Source organism: Vombatus ursinus, unplaced genomic scaffold (genome assembly GCF_900497805.2).
Source record: "Vombatus ursinus unplaced genomic scaffold, bare-nosed wombat genome assembly UNPS02011431.1, whole genome shotgun sequence".
Classification (NCBI taxonomy): Eukaryota; Metazoa; Chordata; class Mammalia; order Diprotodontia; family Vombatidae; genus Vombatus; species Vombatus ursinus.
The window spans coordinates 4,646,640-4,668,264 of NW_020951209.1; the positions used below are offsets into that span (position 1 = coordinate 4,646,640).

At 37.8% G+C, this 21,625-nt stretch overlaps 1 protein-coding gene across 1 annotated transcript in view; it reads right to left on the minus strand.

The window, feature by feature from the left end:
- Positions 1-21,625, minus strand: part of LOC114038901 (probable polypeptide N-acetylgalactosaminyltransferase 8) — a 50,092-nt gene that overhangs the window by 24,107 nt on the left and 4,360 nt on the right. The window contains 7 exon segments of the mRNA XM_027856413.1: positions 1,296-1,463; positions 6,916-7,011; positions 7,545-7,682; positions 13,415-13,600; positions 16,496-16,610; positions 16,964-17,146; positions 18,614-18,815. Of these exon segments, the coding sequence (XP_027712214.1) occupies positions 1,296-1,463; positions 6,916-7,011; positions 7,545-7,682; positions 13,415-13,600; positions 16,496-16,610; positions 16,964-17,146; positions 18,614-18,815 (1,088 nt within the window).

The following is a 21,625-nucleotide window of genomic DNA, read 5'->3' on the forward strand; positions in this document are numbered from 1 at the left end:
AATGATGAGCCTTCAACAGAAATATTGAGGTTGGGATGAAGGGAGGGCTTGAGGGGTAAAATCATGTTCAGTTTTGAATATACTGAATTTGAGATATTGAGAGGACATCCCTTCTGAGATATCCAACAGATAGCCAGTGATGTGGGAATGAAGAAAGACTAGAGTTTTACATATAGATCTGTGAGTCATCTATACAGAGATGATAATTAAACTTATGGGAAATGATGAGGAAGTACAGAGAGAAAAGAAAAGAGTTCTTCATCAAATGCAGCAGATAGGCCCACGTTTGGAAGGGGTGGCCCCTTATAAAAGTAAAAAATATGGTCCTTAGATGAAAAAACAAGGATTGAGGAGGTGGGGGGAGGTTTGAGGAAAGAAGAAAAGGTTTTGAATAGCTTCTGTGTAGAGTGAGACAGGGAATAAATTAGGGAGAAATAAAAAGTTGCCTTTCTGCAGTTTGGTATTGCCCAATTGAAGTTAGAAAGCATAAATGAAGTGGATCCAATCAGTATAGTTGGGTTTTTGTTTTGTTTTGTTTTGTTTGTTTTTACTTCTTTCATCTCTATTTAGCTGCACAGATGGAGAAGACAGATGCTCAGAGAAATCCAGGGTTGGGGTTTGGCAACGGATAAGTAGCAATGGTACAGGGGGGCAAGAGATTCAATAACACAGGACAGTGTGGATTTGAATTGGTTCACTTTTGGGTCAAGATTAGGGGGCAGAGAGGAATGTGAAGTCAGAGTAGAGATAGAAGGTTGTGAAATCACCAATAAAAGTGCTGATCAGATTTAGGAGCATTGAAATATAGGGAGAGATAGAATGGAGAAATGTCAGGGTTTTTTTTCAAAGAATTGTCCACAGTATTGGAATATGTGTGAGTAATGGTGAGATCCAGGATGTGGTCATCTGTGTATCTGAGGTGGAGCATAAGAACAGGTCATAGGATTTGGGGAGATTGAGGAACTGGGAGATTAGGGAGTTTTAAAGAGCGTCAATATAAATATTGGAATCCTTTAGTATAAGGTCAGGAGTTGGAGAAGAGAGGAAAATAGTGATCCAGGGGCTAAAATACTTGAGAAAAGAGCACTAAATAGTGTGCAATTTGTTTGTTGAATTAAATTTATCTATAATTAGGCAATTGGAGCAGCTAGGTGGCACAGTGGATAGAGTGCCCGGCCTAGAGTCAGGGAGACACATTTTCCTGAGTCTGGCCTCCAGCACTTACTAGCTGTGTAACCCTGGGCAAGTCACATAACCCTGCTTGCCTCAGTGTCCTCATCAGTAAAATGAATTACCTGCTTAAAATCCCAATACATGTTCAGCCTTTTCACTGTTGCTTCTTGGCATGACACTAATTCCGACTTCCATCCTTCTCCAGGATCTGCCAGGCATAGATCACTTGAATAAGTTTCTGCATATAACTGTCCAACATAGAGTTCTCCAGTCAAGTGGTAGTATACAAACTGAAAAGAAACAGAGGATAGATACTACTAGATATCTACCCTCCAATAAAATGCACCCAATCTGGATAAATGATTCAGAGGTTACTCTTAGGGAACTGCAATACATTTGCCCATTCCATCATGGGCTCCTTTCACAGTCTACTTTATATCATTGAGTCCCAGCTGATTCCCCCAGAAAACAGTAAACCTGTGAGAGGGGTCTGAGCCTTCTTACTACACCAGAGTTCCAACAACTCTAATAGGAAAGAATAAAATATTCCTTAAGTTAAACATGAGGAAATTGGAAGTATAGAGATCTGAGCATGAGGTCCCAGCTACATGACTTCAACTTTGATAACCCCTTCCATCTGTGTTCTTGATCTGTGCCCTTTCAATCCCCTTGGAGACCTTGTGCTCACACTCAAATACTTGCTTTCTCACTTCTCTTGGCCTGTATGCTTCTCGAGACAGAAAGGATTTGATTTCACCTTCCCACCTTTTAGGGAAGGCAAGAAGTGAACTGATCAAATACAGGTAGTCAGAGGAAAAAAGGAGAAATAGGAGTGCAAGGAATCGACAATATGAGAAGACAGGATTTGGATCAATTCCTAGATATCTAGATGGCAACCATTGTAATGATACAGGGAAAGTGAGATATGGTTAATGTTGAATGCTGGTACTTATATTGATTGGATAAAGAGGCAAGGACTCTCAGGAGAGAACCAGTCGAGGTACTGGCCCAATTGGCTACCCCAGCTTGTTCCAACTTCACTCCCCTATATTTTCATATTTCACTGACATGGAGTCATTGCCACTAAACTTTAGTTCAAATTTCATTCCACCATGGACCTGACAAAATCATTCCGTGGGACGGACTTCTGGGAGCCACGATTGAAGAGTAAGCAGCAAATCATTGTAGCTCTCCAATATTCATCTCCAAACATAAAATAGAATCTCAGAAAATTCCTGGAACAGCAGCATGAGCAGAAAGATGGAGTGGAGCAGTCTTTTAGTCTGGGAGACTTGGAGGATCAGCAATAAAGGTCCATCTGACTCAGGTAAAAGATGAGCACAGTCCAGAACAGGAAGTATCCCAGCAAGCCAGCAGCAAGCCCCACCTCAGCAAACCAGTGGGAGATACTGAGTCCTAGTGTGGTGGAGCAGGAAAATGCCAATAACAGGACCCCCTCCTCCCCCATGTGCCTTAGAATAGCCAGAGGAACCAGGAGACACCAGCTCCAGGAACCACCACATAGTCCCTGGGCAAACAGTGAGACAAGAAAGTAAGCCAGAGCTCCATGTGTTTTAGCATTGCCCCAGGTGGGCAGGCATCCTCCAGCAACTGGATCTCCAAGTGCTTCAGCACAGCCCAAGGAAAACAGGCATCCTCCAGGGATGCAGTCAAAGCAGGACTTTATTTCTCTAAGTTCTTATATCAACAAAATAGAAAAAGAACAAATCAATGAATTGGGCAAGCAACTAAAAAAAACTAGAAAAAGAGCAAATTAAAAATTCCCAATTGAGCACCAAATTGGAAATCCTGAAAATCAAAGGCAAGATCAGTAAGATTAAAAATTTTTTTAAAAATTATTGAGCTAATAAATAAACCTAGGAGCTGGTTTTATGAAAAAAACTAAAAAGATAAATAAGCCATTGCTTAATTTGATCTATAAAAGAAAAGAAAACCAAATATCCAGTATCAAAATTGGAAAGGATGAAATCACCACCAATGAAGAAATTGAAGCAACCTTTAGGAAATATTTTGCCCAATTATAAGCCAATAAATCTGACAATCTGAGCAAAATGAATGAATATTTACAAAAATATAAATTACTTAGATTAACAGATCAGGAAATAAAATGTCTAAATAACCTCATCTTAGAAAAAGAAATTGAACAAGCCATTAACGAACTCCCTAGGAAAAAATCCCCAAGTCCAGATGGGTTGCAGAGTGAATTCTAGCAAACCTTTAAAAAACAATTAATTCCAATACTATATAAACTACTTGGAAAAATAGCTAATGAAGGAGTCCTACCAAATTCCTTTTGCAACACAAATATGGTGCTAATACCTAAACCAGGAAGAGCTAAAACAGAGAAAGAAAATTATAGACCAATTTCCCTAATCAATATCAATGCAAAAATTTTGAACAAAATACTCACAAGGAAATTATAGCAATATATCACAAGGATTATACACTATGACCTGGTGGGATTTATACCAGGAATGCAGAGTTGGTTCAATATTAGGAAAACTGCCAATATAATTGACCATATCAATAACAAAACCAATAGAAAACCTATCATTATCTCAACAGATGCTGAAAAAGCTTTTGACAAAAGTAACCATTCTTATTAAAAACATTCTTATTAAAAACACTAGAGAACATAGGAATAAAGAGAGCATTCCTTAAAATGATAAGCAATATCTATCTAAAACCATCAGCAAACATTATCTGTAATGAGTATAAGTGAGAAGTAGTTCCAATAAGATCAGGGGTGAAGCAAGGATGCTCATTATCACCATTATTATTCAATATAGTACTAGAAATGTTAGCTATAGCAATAAGAGAAGAAAAAGAAATTGAAGGAATTAGAATAGGCAATGAGGAAACAAAACTCTTTGCAAATGATATGATGGTATACTTACAAAACCTTAGATCATCAACCAAAAAAGTTATTTGAAATGATTAACAACGTTAACAAAGTTGCAGGATATAAGATAAACCCACACAAATCATCAGCATTTCTTTATATGACCAATAAAGCCCAGCAGCAAGAGATAGAAAGAGAAATTCCACTTAAAATAACTGCAAGCAATATAAAATACTTAGGAATCTACCTGCTAAGACAAATCCAAACTATATGAACACAATTACAAAACACTGCACACTAAGTCAGATCTAAACAATTGGGAAAATATCAATTGCTGATGGTTAGGCTGAGCCAATATAATAAAAATAACAATTTTACCTAAACTAATTTATCTATTCAGTGCCATACCAATCAAACTACCAAAAAATACTTTACATAGCTAGAAAAAATGACAACAAAATTCATCTGGAGGAACAAAAGTTCAAGAATATTAAGGGAGTTAATGAAAAAAAATGAAAAGGAAAGTGGCCTAGCAAAACCAGATCTCAAACTATATCATAAAGCAGTAATCATCAAAAATATCCGGTACTGGCTAAGAAATAGAGTGGTAGGTCAATGGAATAGATTAGGTAGATAAGACACAATAGTCAATGACTCTAGTAAACTAGTGTTTGATAAATCCAAAGAACTCAGCTTTTGGGACAAGAACTCACTATTTGACAAAAACTGCTGGGAAAACTGGAAAACAATAGGACATAAACTAGTTATAGACCAACATCTCCCACTTTATACCAAGATAAGTTAAAAATGTGTACATGACTTAGACATGAAGGGTGACACCATAAGCAAATTAGAAGAGCGAGGAATAGTCTCCCTGTAAGTTCTATGGGCAGAGGAAGAATTCATGGCCAAACAAGAGATAGAGAGCATTATAAATTGTAAAATATATAATTTTGATTATACTAAATTAAAAAGCTTTTGAACAAACAAAACCAATGCAACCAAGATTAGGAGGAAAGCAGAAAGTTGGGAAACAATCTTTATAGTAAGTGTCTCTGGCAAAGGCCTTATTTCTCAAATATATAGAGAACTGAGTCAAATTTATAAAAATACAAGTCATTCCCCAATTTTTAAATGGTCAAAGGACATAAACAGACAGTTTTCAGATGAAGAAATCAAAGCTATACATAAACAAATTAGGAAGTGCTCTAAAGTACTTTTGATTAGAGAAATGCAAATTAAAACAACTCTGAGATACCACCTCACATCTATCAGATTAGTTAATATGACAAAAAAGGAAAATGACAAATATTGGAGAGGATATGGAAAAATTGAGACACTGATTACTGTTGGTGAAGTTGTGAACTGATCTAACCATTCTGGAGAGTAATTTGGAACTACGCCCAAAGGGCGACCAAACTGTGCCTACCCTTTGATCCAGCAATAGCACTACTAGGTCTGTATCCCAAAGAGATCATAAAAAGGGAGAAGGACCTACATGTATAAAAATATTTATAGCAGCCCTTTTCATGGTGGCAAAATATTGGAAACTGAGGGAATGCCCATCAATTGGGGAATGGCTGAACAAGTTGTGGTATATGAATGGAATGGAATATTACTGTGTAATAAGAAATGATGAACAGGCAGATTTCAGAAAATCCTGGAAAGACTTATACAAATTGATGCAAAGTGAAATAAATAGAACCAGGAAAACATTGTACACAGTATCAGCAACACCATGTGATGATTAACTGTGAGTGACTCAGCTCTTCTCAGCAACGCCACAATCCAAGACTAGTACAAAGGACTCATGAACCAAAATGCTATCCATATCCAGATAAAGAGCTGATGGGCTCTGAATGCAGATAGAAGCATTTTTTTTCACTTACTTTATTCTTTCTCATGGGTTAGTCACAACTATGACTAATATGGAAATATTTTCATATGATAGCACATGTATAAATTATATCAAACTGCCTACCATTTTCAGAAGAGGAGAGGGAGGGAGAAAAATTTGGAACTCAAAATCTTATAAAAATGAATGTTAAAAATTTTTCTTGATATGTAACTAGGGGAAAAAATAAAATGCTATAAAAAACCATTCTGTCATAGCCATTTCCTGAGAGAATCTAGAGAGGGGCTTCATTTATTTACTAAGCATTTGTTAAGTGCCTATTTTGTACAAAGTACTACTGTTAAAGTACACATATTGAACTTTAAAACTCACTCTGGGGCAGAGAGGAACCAGATTTGAGGCTGAATGAATGCTTATATCAATTTGTAATATTTTGCTGGCCCCAGATCATGCTCCATCTCATACAGTCAAACACCTAGACATAAAAGATGCCAGCATGGACATCTTACCATATGCCCTGTTGCTACACATATACTGTCCCCTTCCTCACTTTTCATCTCTTGTTTAGGGAACAATAATCCAATCAATATTACCATTGCTACTCAAAAGAGAATCACCATCTATTGTACTGTAGTTCCACTCATAGTGCCTATGACTGACTAGACTAATGCTCCCTTCCCTAACCACTGCTTTCTAACATTTGCTGTACCCTCCCAAGTAGCATGTAAACTCCTTGAGGGCAGGAACTGTCTCATTTTTATATTTATATCCCCAGTACCTAGTCCAGGACCTGGCTTATACATACATACACATACTCATATATACATACATATACACATGTATATACACATACATATATACTATGACACAATAAATACTTACTGATTAATTGATTTTCTTCACCCTGAATGTTCCCCCAAAACCAAACTCCAGATCTCCTGAACCCCAATGAAGCCCAGTAACACAAGGGGATGAGCCATAATAGGTTACAACCTGTGGTGAGATGCCCATCTATGAAGAATACCTGTTGTCTGAACCCATTGCAGTTATACATGGCTGGTGTGTTTTCTTGGATGTTTCCCTGGTCCATGCAGATCTTTTCATTCACAGAATTTTTCATCTGTAGGAATAAAATATGCCATTCCTGTTGAATATAGACAGAGGGAGGAAGTGCATAATATCTGTCAAAGGTTTGCCTTCTCACACTATTGAGTACCACAAGATGAAATATAGCTAAAAATAAGCAAAGATGTGGGGATCCAGAAACAATTTTCTAGCTATTGAGAAAGAGACAAGGAGGTAACAGAGTGGCACTGGTTGGGGCTCCCATATCTTGGGAACAATAACCTGTTCCCAGCACCAGCCCCTAAAGGTATTCTTGGGAAGATACACATGCTTAAAGCCAGATGACTGGTATTTCTTAAACAAATAGCCTGGTCACTTGAGACACTGAAAAGAAAAAAGTAGGATCTAGGGTAAAAATATGAGGTAAAATGCATGGGCATGGTACTCTTATGAAATGAAGGAAATTCTGGTTATGGGGGCAATAGAGTGATGAAAATTGAGAAGAAACTTGAGAAAGAAGATCAAGAAAAAAAATTAAATGACAGAGGATCCCAGAAAGAAAGTATATTGGGGCCCTTGTATACTTACAGCTCCATAGCCAACAATGTTCTGAAGTGGCATCAGATTTGGATAAATATTTTTGAGGTACCACTCAAAACTATTACACTTCAGTTTCTTGCAGAGTTCTATCCTGGAAGACACCTCCCCAAAATCTATTCCATGATTCTGCAAAGAAACAATATGCTTCAGGGACCTACTTGTGCCTTCAAATACGCAACCCCTTGATCACTGTCAGGATTAATGGTCACTCCTGAGGACAACCGAGTATTTGTTCAGGGATGTGTGGGCTACTTTCACATTCTGGAGTCTTCCTGGAAAGAGGGGAGCAACAGTAGCTTGACCTCTCAAAATCTGTCAACTCACTTGACATCATGGATATTTGCCAGATCTGCTGTGTAGAAACCATTCTATGTTGCCCGTAAGGCTTCATGCCTCTCAACTTATGAAAAAGCCTGTTTTTCTACAGTTCACTCCATAAGAAATGGTCAGGATTTCGTTCAAGATTAAATAAGATTAGAGTCCACATTGCTCACATGTTTAAAAAAGGCAACTAGTTTATCCTGGATTCCATATTCACAATTAACACATTTTGTTTTTCATTTAAGCCTTTTTCTCTTTTCCTCTTTCCATCTTCTGGTACTCATTAAGACCTGAATCCTCCCAGATGATGCAGCATCCTTGGCCATCCTTTCCAGTAAAAGTTATCCCAGTAAGTAGGGGAAAACAGAATATCCTTTACTTCTCATTGTCACTTCCAGACTTTCTCTATGTCTATTGCTATCACTTAGCAAGCTTTTCTTTTTGAAGGTTTTCTCCAAATTTATCCCTGAATCTAGATCTTGGTGGCCATTTTCAATGGACCTCCAGTATATGCTTCACCTTTCTTACTGAATTTTGTGCCTGTTTTATTGTCTTCCTCTCTACCCCAACTCCTGCTCTCATACTAGGGGACTTCAATATACAGATTGATGTTCACTCACATAGTTTTAATTTATTTCAGTTTTAATTTATGGAAAAAACAAGCATTTCCATAACATAGTATAATAAAAAAAGATGATTACGCGTGAAATTGCAAATCTGTTATGTACAATTTGCTATTTCTTCAATCATTTCATAGCTGATAATTCCACTTCACCTCTGCTACACAACATACTTTTAATCTTGCCAGGGCCCACATGTTCCACTTCCATATTTAAGAACTCCAGTATTCATAATTGTTTATCATTACAGCTCTCCCTAGGCCTTTCTATCCTTAATCCTATTCTTCATTTTAACCATGACTTGCAATCCTTCCATCCCTCGGCACTTTCCCAGGCTATCGCTATGGCTCCAAATATACTCTTCTCCCTTCCTAATCTCTATGAACCATTTCAACTTTATGCTATTCTGTGCTCTCAAATCCCATCTCTTGTTCCCTTGTTCTGTTGCCTTGCCAACACCCAAGTTTGGATTACTCTTACCATTTGCCTTCTTTTCCCATTCATGTGCCCCTGAATGGAGCTGGGAAAATGAAATTGCTGACTGGGCCTACTATTTGTTATCAATTTGTATTAGCTAATCTTAACTGGACCCTCACTGCAGCTAGGCAATCCTTCCACTCCTCCCTAATCTATTCACCATCCCATAACAACTATTCCAACTATTTGCTCCCCACTTCACATCTTCCATGGCACTCCTCCTCTCTCTTTCTTAGATAAAGGCTTTACTTCATATTCACACACACACACACACACACACACAATTCTAAAGTTTTACTGAGAACTTTTTCTTTTCTCCTTAGCTTTAACTCATATCCTTCAGATATCTTCCTCCACTAACACTTCTTTCACTCCTGTGTCACACAAAGAGATGACCCTTCACCTCGCAAAGGCCAACGCCTAGCCCCCTATGTGCAAGCTTGATCTCAACTCTTCCTAAGTTCTTCAGCAGATTGCCCCCATAATCATACCCAGTCTCTCCCTAATCTTCAATCTTTCTCTACATACTAGTTCCTTCTCTGCTGCCTACAAAGTTGGCCAAGTCTACCCCCATCCTTTAAAAAAAAAAGCTCTCTCTAAATCTGGCAGCTATGACTCTATATCTCTCATCCTTAGTCAGCTAACTCCTTGAAAAAGCCATCTATACTTAGGGTCTCCACTTGCTTTCCATTCACTTTCTTTTTTTTAATAATGTTTTATTTTTTCCAATTATATGTATAGACAATTTTTAGCCTTCATTTTTACAAAATTTTGAGCTCCAAAGTTTTCTCCCTCCTTCCTCCCTTTCCCTCTTCCTAAAATGGTAAGCAATTTGATACAGTTTATATACATTTCTACTCACTTTCTGCCAAACTCTCTGAAATCTGGTTTTTGACTTCACAATTCAACTGAAACTGCCTTCTCCAAAGTTACCAATGATCCCTTACTTGCAAGTCTAATGTCCTTTTCACAATTTTCGTCCTTCTTGACACCTCTGAAGCTGGTAACACTGTTCACTACCTTTGCCTTCTGGATGTTCTCTCTTCTCTAGTTTTTGTTTTGTTTTGTTCTGTTTTTACAACACTGCTCCCTTTCAGTTCTTCTGTTACCAATTTGGTCTTTCTCAATCTCCTTTACTGGAACTTTACAACTGCATATTAGACATTTCACATTAGGCATTAGATATCCCAAAGGCATCTCAACATGTCCAAAACAGAACTCATTATCTTTCTCCCAAAACCTATCTGTCTCCTGAACTTCTTTATTTTTATTTTTTATTTTTAGGCAATTGGGGTTAAGTGACTTGCCCAGGGTCACACAGCTAGTAAGTGTCATGTTTGGTCCGAGGCCAGATTTGAACCCAGATGCTCCTGGCTTCAGGGCCAGTGCTATCTGCTGCACCACCTAGCTGACCCCTGAACTTCTTTATTGCTGTCAAAGGCACCATCGTCTAGGTTACCCAGGCTTGCAATTTCAGCGTCATCCTCAACTCCTCAACCCCACAAATCCAATTCATTATCAAATCTTCTTTCTTTCTCCACGACATCTCCTAGTTCTGTCCCGTTCTCTCCACTCATTCTGTTGCCCCCTAGCTCAGGACCTCATCACTTGAACTACTGAAATAATCTAATAATTGGTTTCCCTGTCTCAAGTCTCTCCACACTCTAATCCATGCTCAATACAGTGATTTTTCCTAAAGTACAGATAGGACCATATCACACACACTCATACACACACACACACACACACACACACACATACACACACACACACACACACACAAAACTCCAATTACCTCAAGGATCAAGTATAAACTTCTGTTTGGCATTTAAAGTTCTCTACAACTTGGTCCTTCCTTATCTTTCAAGTCTTCTTACACTTCCTGCTCCTTCTCATACTCTATGGTTCAGTTAGACTGGTCTATTTGGTGCTTCTCCCATCTCCATGCCTTTTTACTAGCTGTCCCCCATTCCTAGAATCCTCTCTTTCTTCACCTCCTTCTAGAAGCCCTGACTTTCTTCTATATTCAGTTCAAATGCTACCTTCTGCAGGAGGGCTTTCCTGGTTCCCTCTCCACCTCAGCTGCTAATGACTTTCCTTCTAAGCTTATCTTCTATGTACTCTGTATTTATATTGCATATTTAGCTTTTTTATGTGCATGTCATCTCCTTTGTTAAAATGTAAGCTTCTTCAGCATGGGGACTGTTTTTACTTGTATCCTCTATGCTTAGCACAGTGCCTAGTTTATCTTTACTTTCGCCTATAAGTGCTTAATAAATGATTTTTTTATGAATGGATGAATGGATCAATATTATTTTATGGCTAAGTCAATTCAATCTTCCTGGACATCATAAAGGGGTAAGAAAGCAAAACATGACTGTGGAGCCAAGAAATTCAACATGGAATTTTCAGGCTACATGTAAACTAGTTCAGATTCTTAGCTAATTCTTTTTTCTCTAATTAGCAAGCACACATCAAGTAGTCAGCCAGAAGAGCCTAAGCACCCATTTATCATCAGCCTTTTGTAAATGACCATTTCTATGCCTATTGATTGGGGAATGGCTAAAGATAACTGTGGTACATGAACGTAACGGGATATTACTATGCTATCAGAAATGGCAAATAGGATGAATACAGAAAAGCATGGAAAAATCTACATGAAATGATGCAGAATAAAGCAATCAAAGCCAAGAAAACAATGTAAATTGAAAGAATAACCACAAAAAAGAAAGGTAAATGCTGCAAAATTATAAAAAACTTGTATAGATTGAAAGAAGAGATATGAGAAGATATTTCCACTCCTTTGCAAAGGAGGGAGGTCCAAAAGGGTTGCTCATTTGCACACATTATCAGACTTTTCCAGTGTATTGATCAATTATGCTCATTATTTTCCTCTTTTTTTTCTTTTTTCCTTTTTTGTCCCTAAAAAAATTATATTTATTATGTGGGATGGCTCTTTGGGAGAGGTAAGGAAAGGATGCTGGAGAAAACTATAAAAAAAAGATCCATAAAAACTAATTGTTTAAACTGGCAATCAGCATGTATCCTATTACCAAGATTAAATAAATCAGTAATTGTTTTTAAAGCTGAATATCATTAGTTATGTAATGAAATTCTTTCCACCTTCTCATATGTGAATTTCTGAATGTGACCATTCTTGAAAAATTGGGTCACTATAGAGTATGAGTTCTTAACCTGGGGTCCATGAATTTATGGTTTTTTTTATATTTTTATAAAGATTTAAAACAATTTATTTCCTTTGTTATCTTGTGTATTTTATTTATGGTTTTAAAAACATTATTCTGAAGAGTTCATAGGCTTCACAAGATTTCCAAAGGGGTCCATGATAGACAAAAAAAATTAAGACATCCCCCCCTCCACCTACTGGTGATGGAGAAAAGAAGGATCCTCCCATGGAGGAGAGTATACTGCTTTCCCATTGTGCCAATGTTTCCTGGGGTAACTGAACAAATGATATTTAAATAATATGCTGGCAGTCAGGTGACACAGTAGACAAAGTGCCAGAGCTAGAGTCAGAAAGACTCATCTTTCTGAGTTCAAATTTGGCCTCAGACACTTACTAACTGTGTGACCCTAGGCAAGTCACCTAACCCTGTTTGCCTCAGTTTCCTCATCTGTAAAATGAGCTGGAGAAGGAAATGGCAAACCACTCTAGTATCTTTGCTCATAAAACCCCAAATGGGGTCCTGAACACTCAGACATGACTGAAATGACTGAACAATAACAAACAATATACTAATTATAATCTATTACCAATACCGTAGGCTATGTTAGGGATTTTGAATAAAGAGTAAAATTCAGTGTAAGCTAGGCACTGTAAAATATATTCCTTAAAAATGGTAACTTACTGCAGAATTCCCAGCTATTTATTATAATTTCTAGTTCTCCTATCAATTTCAATTTTCCCTCCTATAAGATCCCATTCCAAATTCTTCTCTTTCATCAAGGAATTTTTTACTTCATGGTACTCTGAATATGATGAATTGGCCTTAGAGCAAGCAGGTTAAGCCCATTAGATGATTGATACACACACTTCTGAATATGACTGTGGCCAGCAGCAGCTTGCTTCAAGTACAAATACAGATTCCAGGCAGCTGTTATTTCTGGACAGTATAATTCTTGAAGTGAACTAGTGAGGCACATATACTAGTGACTAGATCATAATGGCAAAAAGCAGAATATATTCCATGAGTACATGTGCTCAGAACCCTGAATTTCTGACCTCCTTCATGAGAAGAGAAGGCTTGCCTAATAACCCTGGGGATGGCTCAGGGATGGTACATTGTCACACATAATGTGAAATCCATTGTTCTATGGGATGGCTCTCTGAGAGGGGGAGTATCTCCCATAAGTCTTTATGTCCTTCCATTCTCTCTACCACTCTGTCTTTCCCTACTTATCTTGAATTCCATGACAAACCTCTAGAGGCAGATTCCAAGCTAAATAGACCATGCATTTGTGCTTGTCCATCCAGATTTCAGCCACACGAAGAGCATTGGGTTTCATCAGGGGTGAGATAATCAGAGAATAGGGTTTATGGGCTCTTTGAAGGTGAGCAATCTGAGAACATGGTAAGATCTCAATTCTCCCTCCACACTGCCATGCCTGCATGCAAAAAAGAACCATGTATCCATGTAAGTGCTGGTAAATTGCAAAATATATTATTCTTAACAAGATTACATTTAAGTACCATTTAGTTTTAATTATGTTTTCACTCAAGTTCTATCTTTGAGCCTTCTCTTGCGATGCTTTTCTGGACCAACCTGTCCTACAAATCTTTTCCCCATCTTTCACTCAGCTCATGAAATCCCATCTCTTGCAGAAAACTTTTCCCCATTGGTTAGAGAAGAGATCCCTGTTGATCCCTTTCAGTACCAGAAAAAAAATACAAAAAGTACAAGTTATCCCATGGCTTACTGAGAAAGTGTCTAAGAGATAATAGAGAAATGTCTCTGTACTGGCTTACTCAAATAACCATTCTTCTTGCCTTCCCTTGCAGGTATGCCTTTATCTTTAACCTGTAGACTAATTATATCCATGTAGAACCTCCTGCCAATGGTACTGATATTACCTGATCCACACCTTTTCATCCCATGTAATTCTTACCTATTTTTTTCTTATAAATCCTAGTCTAAGGACTGATATCATAAGGCATTGGCAATAAATGTGTCATGTGCGATGATTGTGAAGGGCACTAGCAATGCTAGTCCTTTTGAACATATGCCAATGTAATCACACACACACACACACATGTCTCTAGGGAAGTGTACCCAAACTCTGTAGGAACTCCCTCAAACAAACAAGGGAGAGAACAACAGAATAAGTTCTGTATCAAGAAAGCAGAGTGTGCAGAGAAAAGAGGAAGAAAAGTTTCCTCTTTATTCCTGAGCTTCTTATTGTAAAATTCAGACTTAAATTGAAGTAGGAAAAACCATCAGACTGTATAGGTATGTTGACCATATTCATAAGGAATGAATACAAAGTGGAAATGATGAATAGATTTAAGGGATTAGATCTGGTAGATAGAGTGCCTCAAGAACTATAGACAGAGGTTCACAATATTGTACAGGAGGCATCAACAAAAAATACCCCAAAGAAAAAGAAGAGCAAGAAAGCAAAATGGCTGCCTAATGAGGCTTTACAAATAGCTGAGGAAAGAAGAAAAACAAAAAGGAGAGAAGAAAAGGAAAGATATACCCAACTGAATGCAGTATTCCAGAGCATGCTAAGTAGAGATAAGAAGGTTTTCTTAAATGAATAATGCAAAGAAATAGAAGAAAACAATAGAGTGGGAAAGATAAGAGATCTCTTCAGGAAAATTAGAGATATCAAGGGAAAATTTCATGCAAAAATGGGCATGATAAAAAACCAAAATGGTAAGAACTTAACAAAAGAGATTAAGAAGAGGTGGCAAGAATACACAAAAGAACTATACAAGAAAGATCTTAGCAACACTGATAACCACAATTGTTTGGTTATTGATCTAAAGTCATAAATCCCAGAGAATAAAGCCAAATGGACCTTAGGAAACATTGCTAACAATGAGGCTAGTGGTGGCGATGGAATTCCAGCCAAGCTATTTAAAATCCTAAAAGATGATGCTGTTGAAGTGTTGTACTCAATATACCAATAAATTTGGGAAACTCAACAATGGCCATTAGATTAGAAAAGATCAGTTTACATTCTCATCCTAAAGAAGGGTAACACCAAAAATGTTCAAACTATCAAACAATTGAAGTCATTTTATAGACCAACAAGGTTGTGCTTAAGATTCTGCAAGCTAAACTTCAGCACTATGTGAACTGAGAATTACAGAAGTGCAGGCCAGTTTTCAAAGAGGCAGAGGAATTGGAGACCAAATTGTCAACATTTGTTGGATTATAGAGAAAGCAAGGGAGTTCCTGAAAAACATCTATGTCTGCTTCACTGATTACATTAAAGCCTTTGACTGTGTGAATCACAACAAAATGTGGCAAGTGCTCAGAGATGGGAATACCAGATCTTCCCACTTGTCTCCTGAGGAGACCTGTATGCAGGATGAATATGAAACAACTGATTGGTTTAAGATTTGAAAAAGAGTATGACAAGGCTGTATATTGTCACCTTATTTATTTAACTTATATGCAGAATACATCATGCAAAATTCCAAACTAGATGAATCAAAAGATTGCCAGGAGAAATATCAACAATCTCAGATATGCAGATGATACCATTCTGATAGCAGAAAGTGAAGAGGAATTAAGAAGCCTCTTGATAAAGGTGAAAGAGGAGAATGTAAAAGCTGACTTGAAGCTTAACATTAAAAAAAACCTGAGGTCTTGGCAATTGTTCTCATCACTTCCTGGAAAATAGAGGGAGAAGAAATGGAAGCAGCATCAGATTTTTTATTCTTGGGCTCAAAGATCATTGTACACAGCAACTGCAGCCATAAAATTAAAAGATGATTGGTGGCCTGACAATATGGAATTTGTCCTTGCTAGTTCTAGAAAAAGGTCTTGTAGCCCAGTGATTCTAAATTCCATCTCCAAACTCTCTCATCTTCATTTCCACACTTGATGGTCACTTAACATCTCCAGGCCTTCCTTATTTTTCTCATGTATAAAATGAGAGCATTGGACTAGATGACCACTGAAATTCCTTTCAGATTTCAATCTATGATACTTTGATCCTAAATTCAATCCAACAAACATTTAAGTGCCTACAGTACATAAGATACTGGGTTAGCAGGTTACCAGTGGTATAATTTATAAAACTAAATGAAATAACAAAATGAATATGGAAAAACCAAAAACATTAAAGTATAATGAAAGGGAAAAAGGGAAACTTGTAGAGCCAAAACTTAAATACCATACGATAATAACTATCAAAACTATCTAAGCTTAATTAAAAATAGAAAAATATGCTAATGAAATAGATTACCCATAACTCCAGCTCAATGCATATTATAGAATGCTATTTGAGAAAGTTACAACAGAAACTGAAAGAACAGTAGAAATATACCCGCAGGCTCAATTCTACATTTTCTCCTCCATAAAACAGCATCCCAGTATCCAGGAACCCAATCTTCTCCAAGAACAATCTGCTTGCAGCAAAGATGCCCATGACGGCAGGACTCCTGCATGAACACATAATTGAAGAGTCACTAGCTTCTCTGTTAAGAAGTGGGAAGGTTGGGGTTTAGGTGTGAGGTGTGGGAAACAAGGCTGGGATAGGAGGAGGTCAGGAAAATCTGACTAGAAAATCAGTATCTTGGAGACATTTAAAAGCAAAATTGAATAATTTAGGGTCAGTCCTGCCAAAGTCAGTGAGTGGGATTATAAGTGATCTTGAAGGCCCCGTATTACTGGAAGAACATTGGTGGTTTACTGTATACATTCTTCTCAATGGACAAACACTCATGTGATGAGAAAGAAAACCCAAACCCAACCTTAGCATTTCTGCCTCCCAGAGAACACTCTCCAGACTTACTTTATTGGTACAGTGTCATCTTTCAGGCTGACTGACTGATAGTCATAGCGGCCATACAGTCTCCAGTTAAACCCAATGGACATCAATGGATACTCGTCCACTTCCAAGGTGTCAAAAAGAATATTGTCGATTATAGGTGACACAATTACAGTGTGGTCTTCCTGGATCCTAGCTAAATGGGTTCTGCCCTAGGAATATAAGAAAGACAGCTTATGTTATGATGGGAAATGTCAGCAAGGTGTAGTAAAGAGTATATAAGAGATATCCTAAATTCTCACTTTTGTACTTCCTCCTGCCATTACCTGCTGGGTAGCGAGCCAGGATATCCAGGCTGCCAATACACAGAGGACACTCGGGAACTTCTGACGGCCTTAGGGCAAAAGTTTGGATCAGGACCAAGGAATGTCTGAAGATCCCTCTGCCCAGCCAAGCTCATGATGAATTCTAAATCAAATCATCTCAAGTGTGAGGCATTTTCCTTTTTTGCTATCACTGGTAATATCTTAGTTATCAACCATCAAATAGCTATATTCTAGCTAATTGAGATAAATAAAGTACAAGTGATTTATCCCTCCCCAACTCAGACTCAGAAAAAACAACAGACTGGAAAAACACTTGTGGACCAGATGTGGAAAAGTGAATTGAATGTTGGACTTGTAGTCAGGAAGAAACAGGTTCAAATCCCACTTCAGTTTCCTTGTCTGTAAAATGAGAAGCTTGGGATCACTGGCTTCTAAGGTCCCTTCCACTCTAAGTCTATGATCTTATATGGATGGATAGAGGAGGTGGTTTTCTATTGTTAAGAGGATTGGATGTCTTTGATGCAAAACTGAGTTATCCTTTTTAAAAAGTCCAACATTATCAGACAGAGATTGGAATGCAGATATTATCTCCAACCCTCAAGGGATACTGAAGTTGCAAGTTAGAGGACAAACAAAGAGGAAAGTATTTATATGTTACCCTACTAGACCCCCCAAAATGAGTAAGACTAAGGATACACAGTTCTTTCCACTCCCTCTCAACTCTTTCTTGACTGGCTCTGTTCTTTCACTCTATCCTCCTTGGGGCAGAGCAGCCCCTGGACTGGCCACAGCAATCTTCTGCTCTCCCCTTTAACCAAAGGGTACATGTATACCCGTATGGGAGACTCAGCTTAAATTATCTGTTGATAGTCTATCTCCATTGTCTTTTCAGGAATACTGGTATGTCTGTCTTTATGTTAAAAAATATGTTTTTAATTCACAGAAGTCATTTTTTATAATTTGCACTCAGCTAGTAATTTCTTCTAAAACCATATAATATCAAGTCCTTATTAAATAGTTTTTTTTCCTTCTCTTGGGAAATATTATCTATTTATTCAGTGTATTCAAGAGGTTCAGCTAGACAAAGGTCATCCCATCCATTGCTTAATGATGCAAGTTATTAGTTGGGGGCAGGGTAGCTATAATACAAAATCCTTTCTCAGAGCAGTGTTCTTAATTCAAGAGCCATTTTCATGTAGAAAGTTCCAGTTTGATCCAGGGAAAGGATAAGGAATATCATCCTCATTTTATAGTGGAGATAATAGGAACTTAATGCTATCTTCCATCTCTACCCTATACTACACATGAAGAAGTGTAACAGCTAATGACTTCTCTTTCCCATATGGACAAACCCACAGTATCTTACCACTCAATATTCACTTCAGTATGAGCATCCAAGAAGACCACTACATCTGCTGTAGCAGCTTGACTTCCAGAGTGGCGAGTAGAGGCTATCCCTTTCCTCTCTGTGTGACGTATCAGTGTCAGCAGTCCAGGGTGCTTGAGGTTGTAAAGCTGAATCTCTTTGTCTAGATCTGCCTTTAGGTCCTCTGTCAATCAAGCACAATTCTTACAGAGTTTCTGGGTGCAATAATATTAATTCTAGTGAAGGATTTTCATACAATCATGATATATTTTCATATATCATGCAACCACGTATATAGAATCTACATAGTGCAAGCTAAGCTGATTCCCACAATACCATGCCACTAAATAACATGCATGCATGTGTAACTCCACCCCCTTCTTTTAGGTTGGGTTTAGTTAGGTGGGTCTGAATAATGCTATTCTCTTCCCTACTCAACTCCACTCCCTCAACTCTCACCTTGTAACCAAATAGAAAGGTCCTGGTTCATTCTTATTTCAGAAGGAAGAGATCAAATCCACGGGCCCCACAGTAGTTTTGGCCTGGGGTTAACTTGGGATGTTATTCCCAATAGCTAAAGATACACAATTGCCCCCTTTCAAGCAGCTATGGTCTATAAATGATTGCTGATCTAAGAGAGGCATCACTAAGAGACTATTCATGAATTTTACAACTTAGTGAAGGAACCATTAGCTATAGGCCATTGTTTAAAAACTTATGGGTTTGGGTTTTTTTTTTTTTGATGCAGCTAGATGGCACAGTAGATAGTATATTGGATTTGAAATAAGGAAAACCTGAGTTTGAAATCCTGCCTTGGCTATGCACTAGATCTGTGACCTTGGGCAAGTAACTCACGTAACTTCTCTCAGCTTCAGTTTACCCAGCTGTAAAATGGGGATAATCATAGTATCCACCTAACAGAGCTGTTGTGAAGATCAAATGAGATGATAGGTAAAGAATTCTACAAACTTTAAAGCACTATATAAATCCTAGATTTTTTTTTTATAATTTACTAGGAGTAGTGACATGGCATGTCATAGCAGAGGAGCTCAACGAACCTACGAGCTATGCCATGCAGGGTTATCCAAGACCAACAGGTCCTAGTGGAGAGTTCTGACAAAAGGTGATCCACTGGAGATGGAAATGGTGAACCATTGCAGTGTCTTTGCCAAGAAAACCCCATGGGCAGTATTAAAATGATAAAAGATATGATAAAGATATTATAAAAGATAAGCCACTCAGGTGGTGTCCAACACGTTACTGGGGAAGAGTGGAGAATGACTACAAATAACTCCAGAAAGAATCTAGACCAATGCGCAGCTGTAGATGTATCTAGTGACTAAAGGAAAGTCTGATGCTATAAGAATCAATATTGCATAGGAACCTGGAATGTAAGATCTATGAACCAGGGTAAGCCAGATGTAGTCAAACAGGAGATGGAAAGATTAAACATCAATAATTTGGGTGTCAGTGATTTTAAATGGATGGGAATAAGGGAATTTAATTTAGGTTATCATTACATCTACTATTGTGTACAAGAATGCTTTAGAAGAAATGGAGTAGCCCTCATAGTTAATAAAAAGGTGAGAAAAGCAGTACTGGTGTGCAATCTCAAAAATGACAGAATGATATCTGTTCAAATCCAAGACAAACTGTTCAACGTCACAGTAATACAAGTCTATGCTGTAACCACTGACAATGGAGAGGCCAAAGTTGGTCAGTTCCATGAAGACCTATAACACCTTCTAGAAGTAACACCAAAAGAAGATGTCACATTCATCATATGGGATTGGAATGCTAAAGTAGGTATCAAAAATAATTGGAATAACACGCAGGTTTGACATTGGAGTAAAGAATGAAGCAGGGTAGAGACTAGTAGAGTTTTGTCAAGATAACTTACTAGTCATAGAAAACACTCTTTTTCCACAACCCAAAAGGTGACTCTACTCATGGACTTCACCAGATGGTCAATACTGAAATCAGAGTGATGGAAGTCAAAGATGGAGAAGCTCTATACAGTCAGAACAAGACCTGGGCTGACACTGGCTCAGATTATGAGCTTCTTATTGCAAAATTCAGGCTTAAATTGAAGAAAGTAGGAAAAAACATCAGACAGTATAGGTATGACTTAAATAATATCCCTTATGAATATGTAGTAGAAGTGATGAATAGACTTAAGGGATTACATATGGTAGATAGTTTGCCTGAAGAACTATGAACGAGGTTCGCAATATTGTACAGGAGGAAGCAATAAAAAAAAATCCTAATGAAAGAGCATGAAAGTAAAATGACTGTCTGATGAGCCCTTACAAATAGCTGAGGAAAGAAGGAAAGCAAAAAGGAAAGGAGAAAGGGAAAGAGTGCAGAATTCCAGAGAATAGCAAGGAGAGATAAGGTTTTATTAAATGAATAATGCAAAGAAATGAAAAAAAAAACAATAGAATGGCAAAGGCAAGAGATCTCTTCAGGAAAATTGGAGGTATCAAGGGAATGTTTCATGCAAAAATGGCCATGATAAAAGACAAAAATGGTAGGGACTTAACAGAAGTAGAAGAGATGAAGAAGAGGTGGCAAAATATACAGAAGAACTATACAAGAAAGATCTTAACATCACTGATAACCTCAATGATATGGTTGCTGACCTAGAGCCATAAATCCTGGAGAATGAAGTCAAGTGGGCCTTAGGAAGCACTGCTAACAATAAGACTACTAGTGGAGGTGATGGAATTCCAGCTGAACTATTTAAAATCCTAAAAGTGTTGCACTAGGTATACCAGGAAATTCTGAAAACTCTCAGTGACCACTGGATTGGAAAAAGTCAGTTTATGTCCCAGTCCTGAAGAAGGGTAATGCCAAAGAATGTTCAAATTACTGAATAATTGCACTCATTTCACATGCCAGCAAGGTTATGCTTGAGACTCTTCAAGCTAAGTTTCAGCATTATGTGAACTGAGAATTACCAGAAGTGCAGGCTGGTTTTCAAAGAGGCAGGGG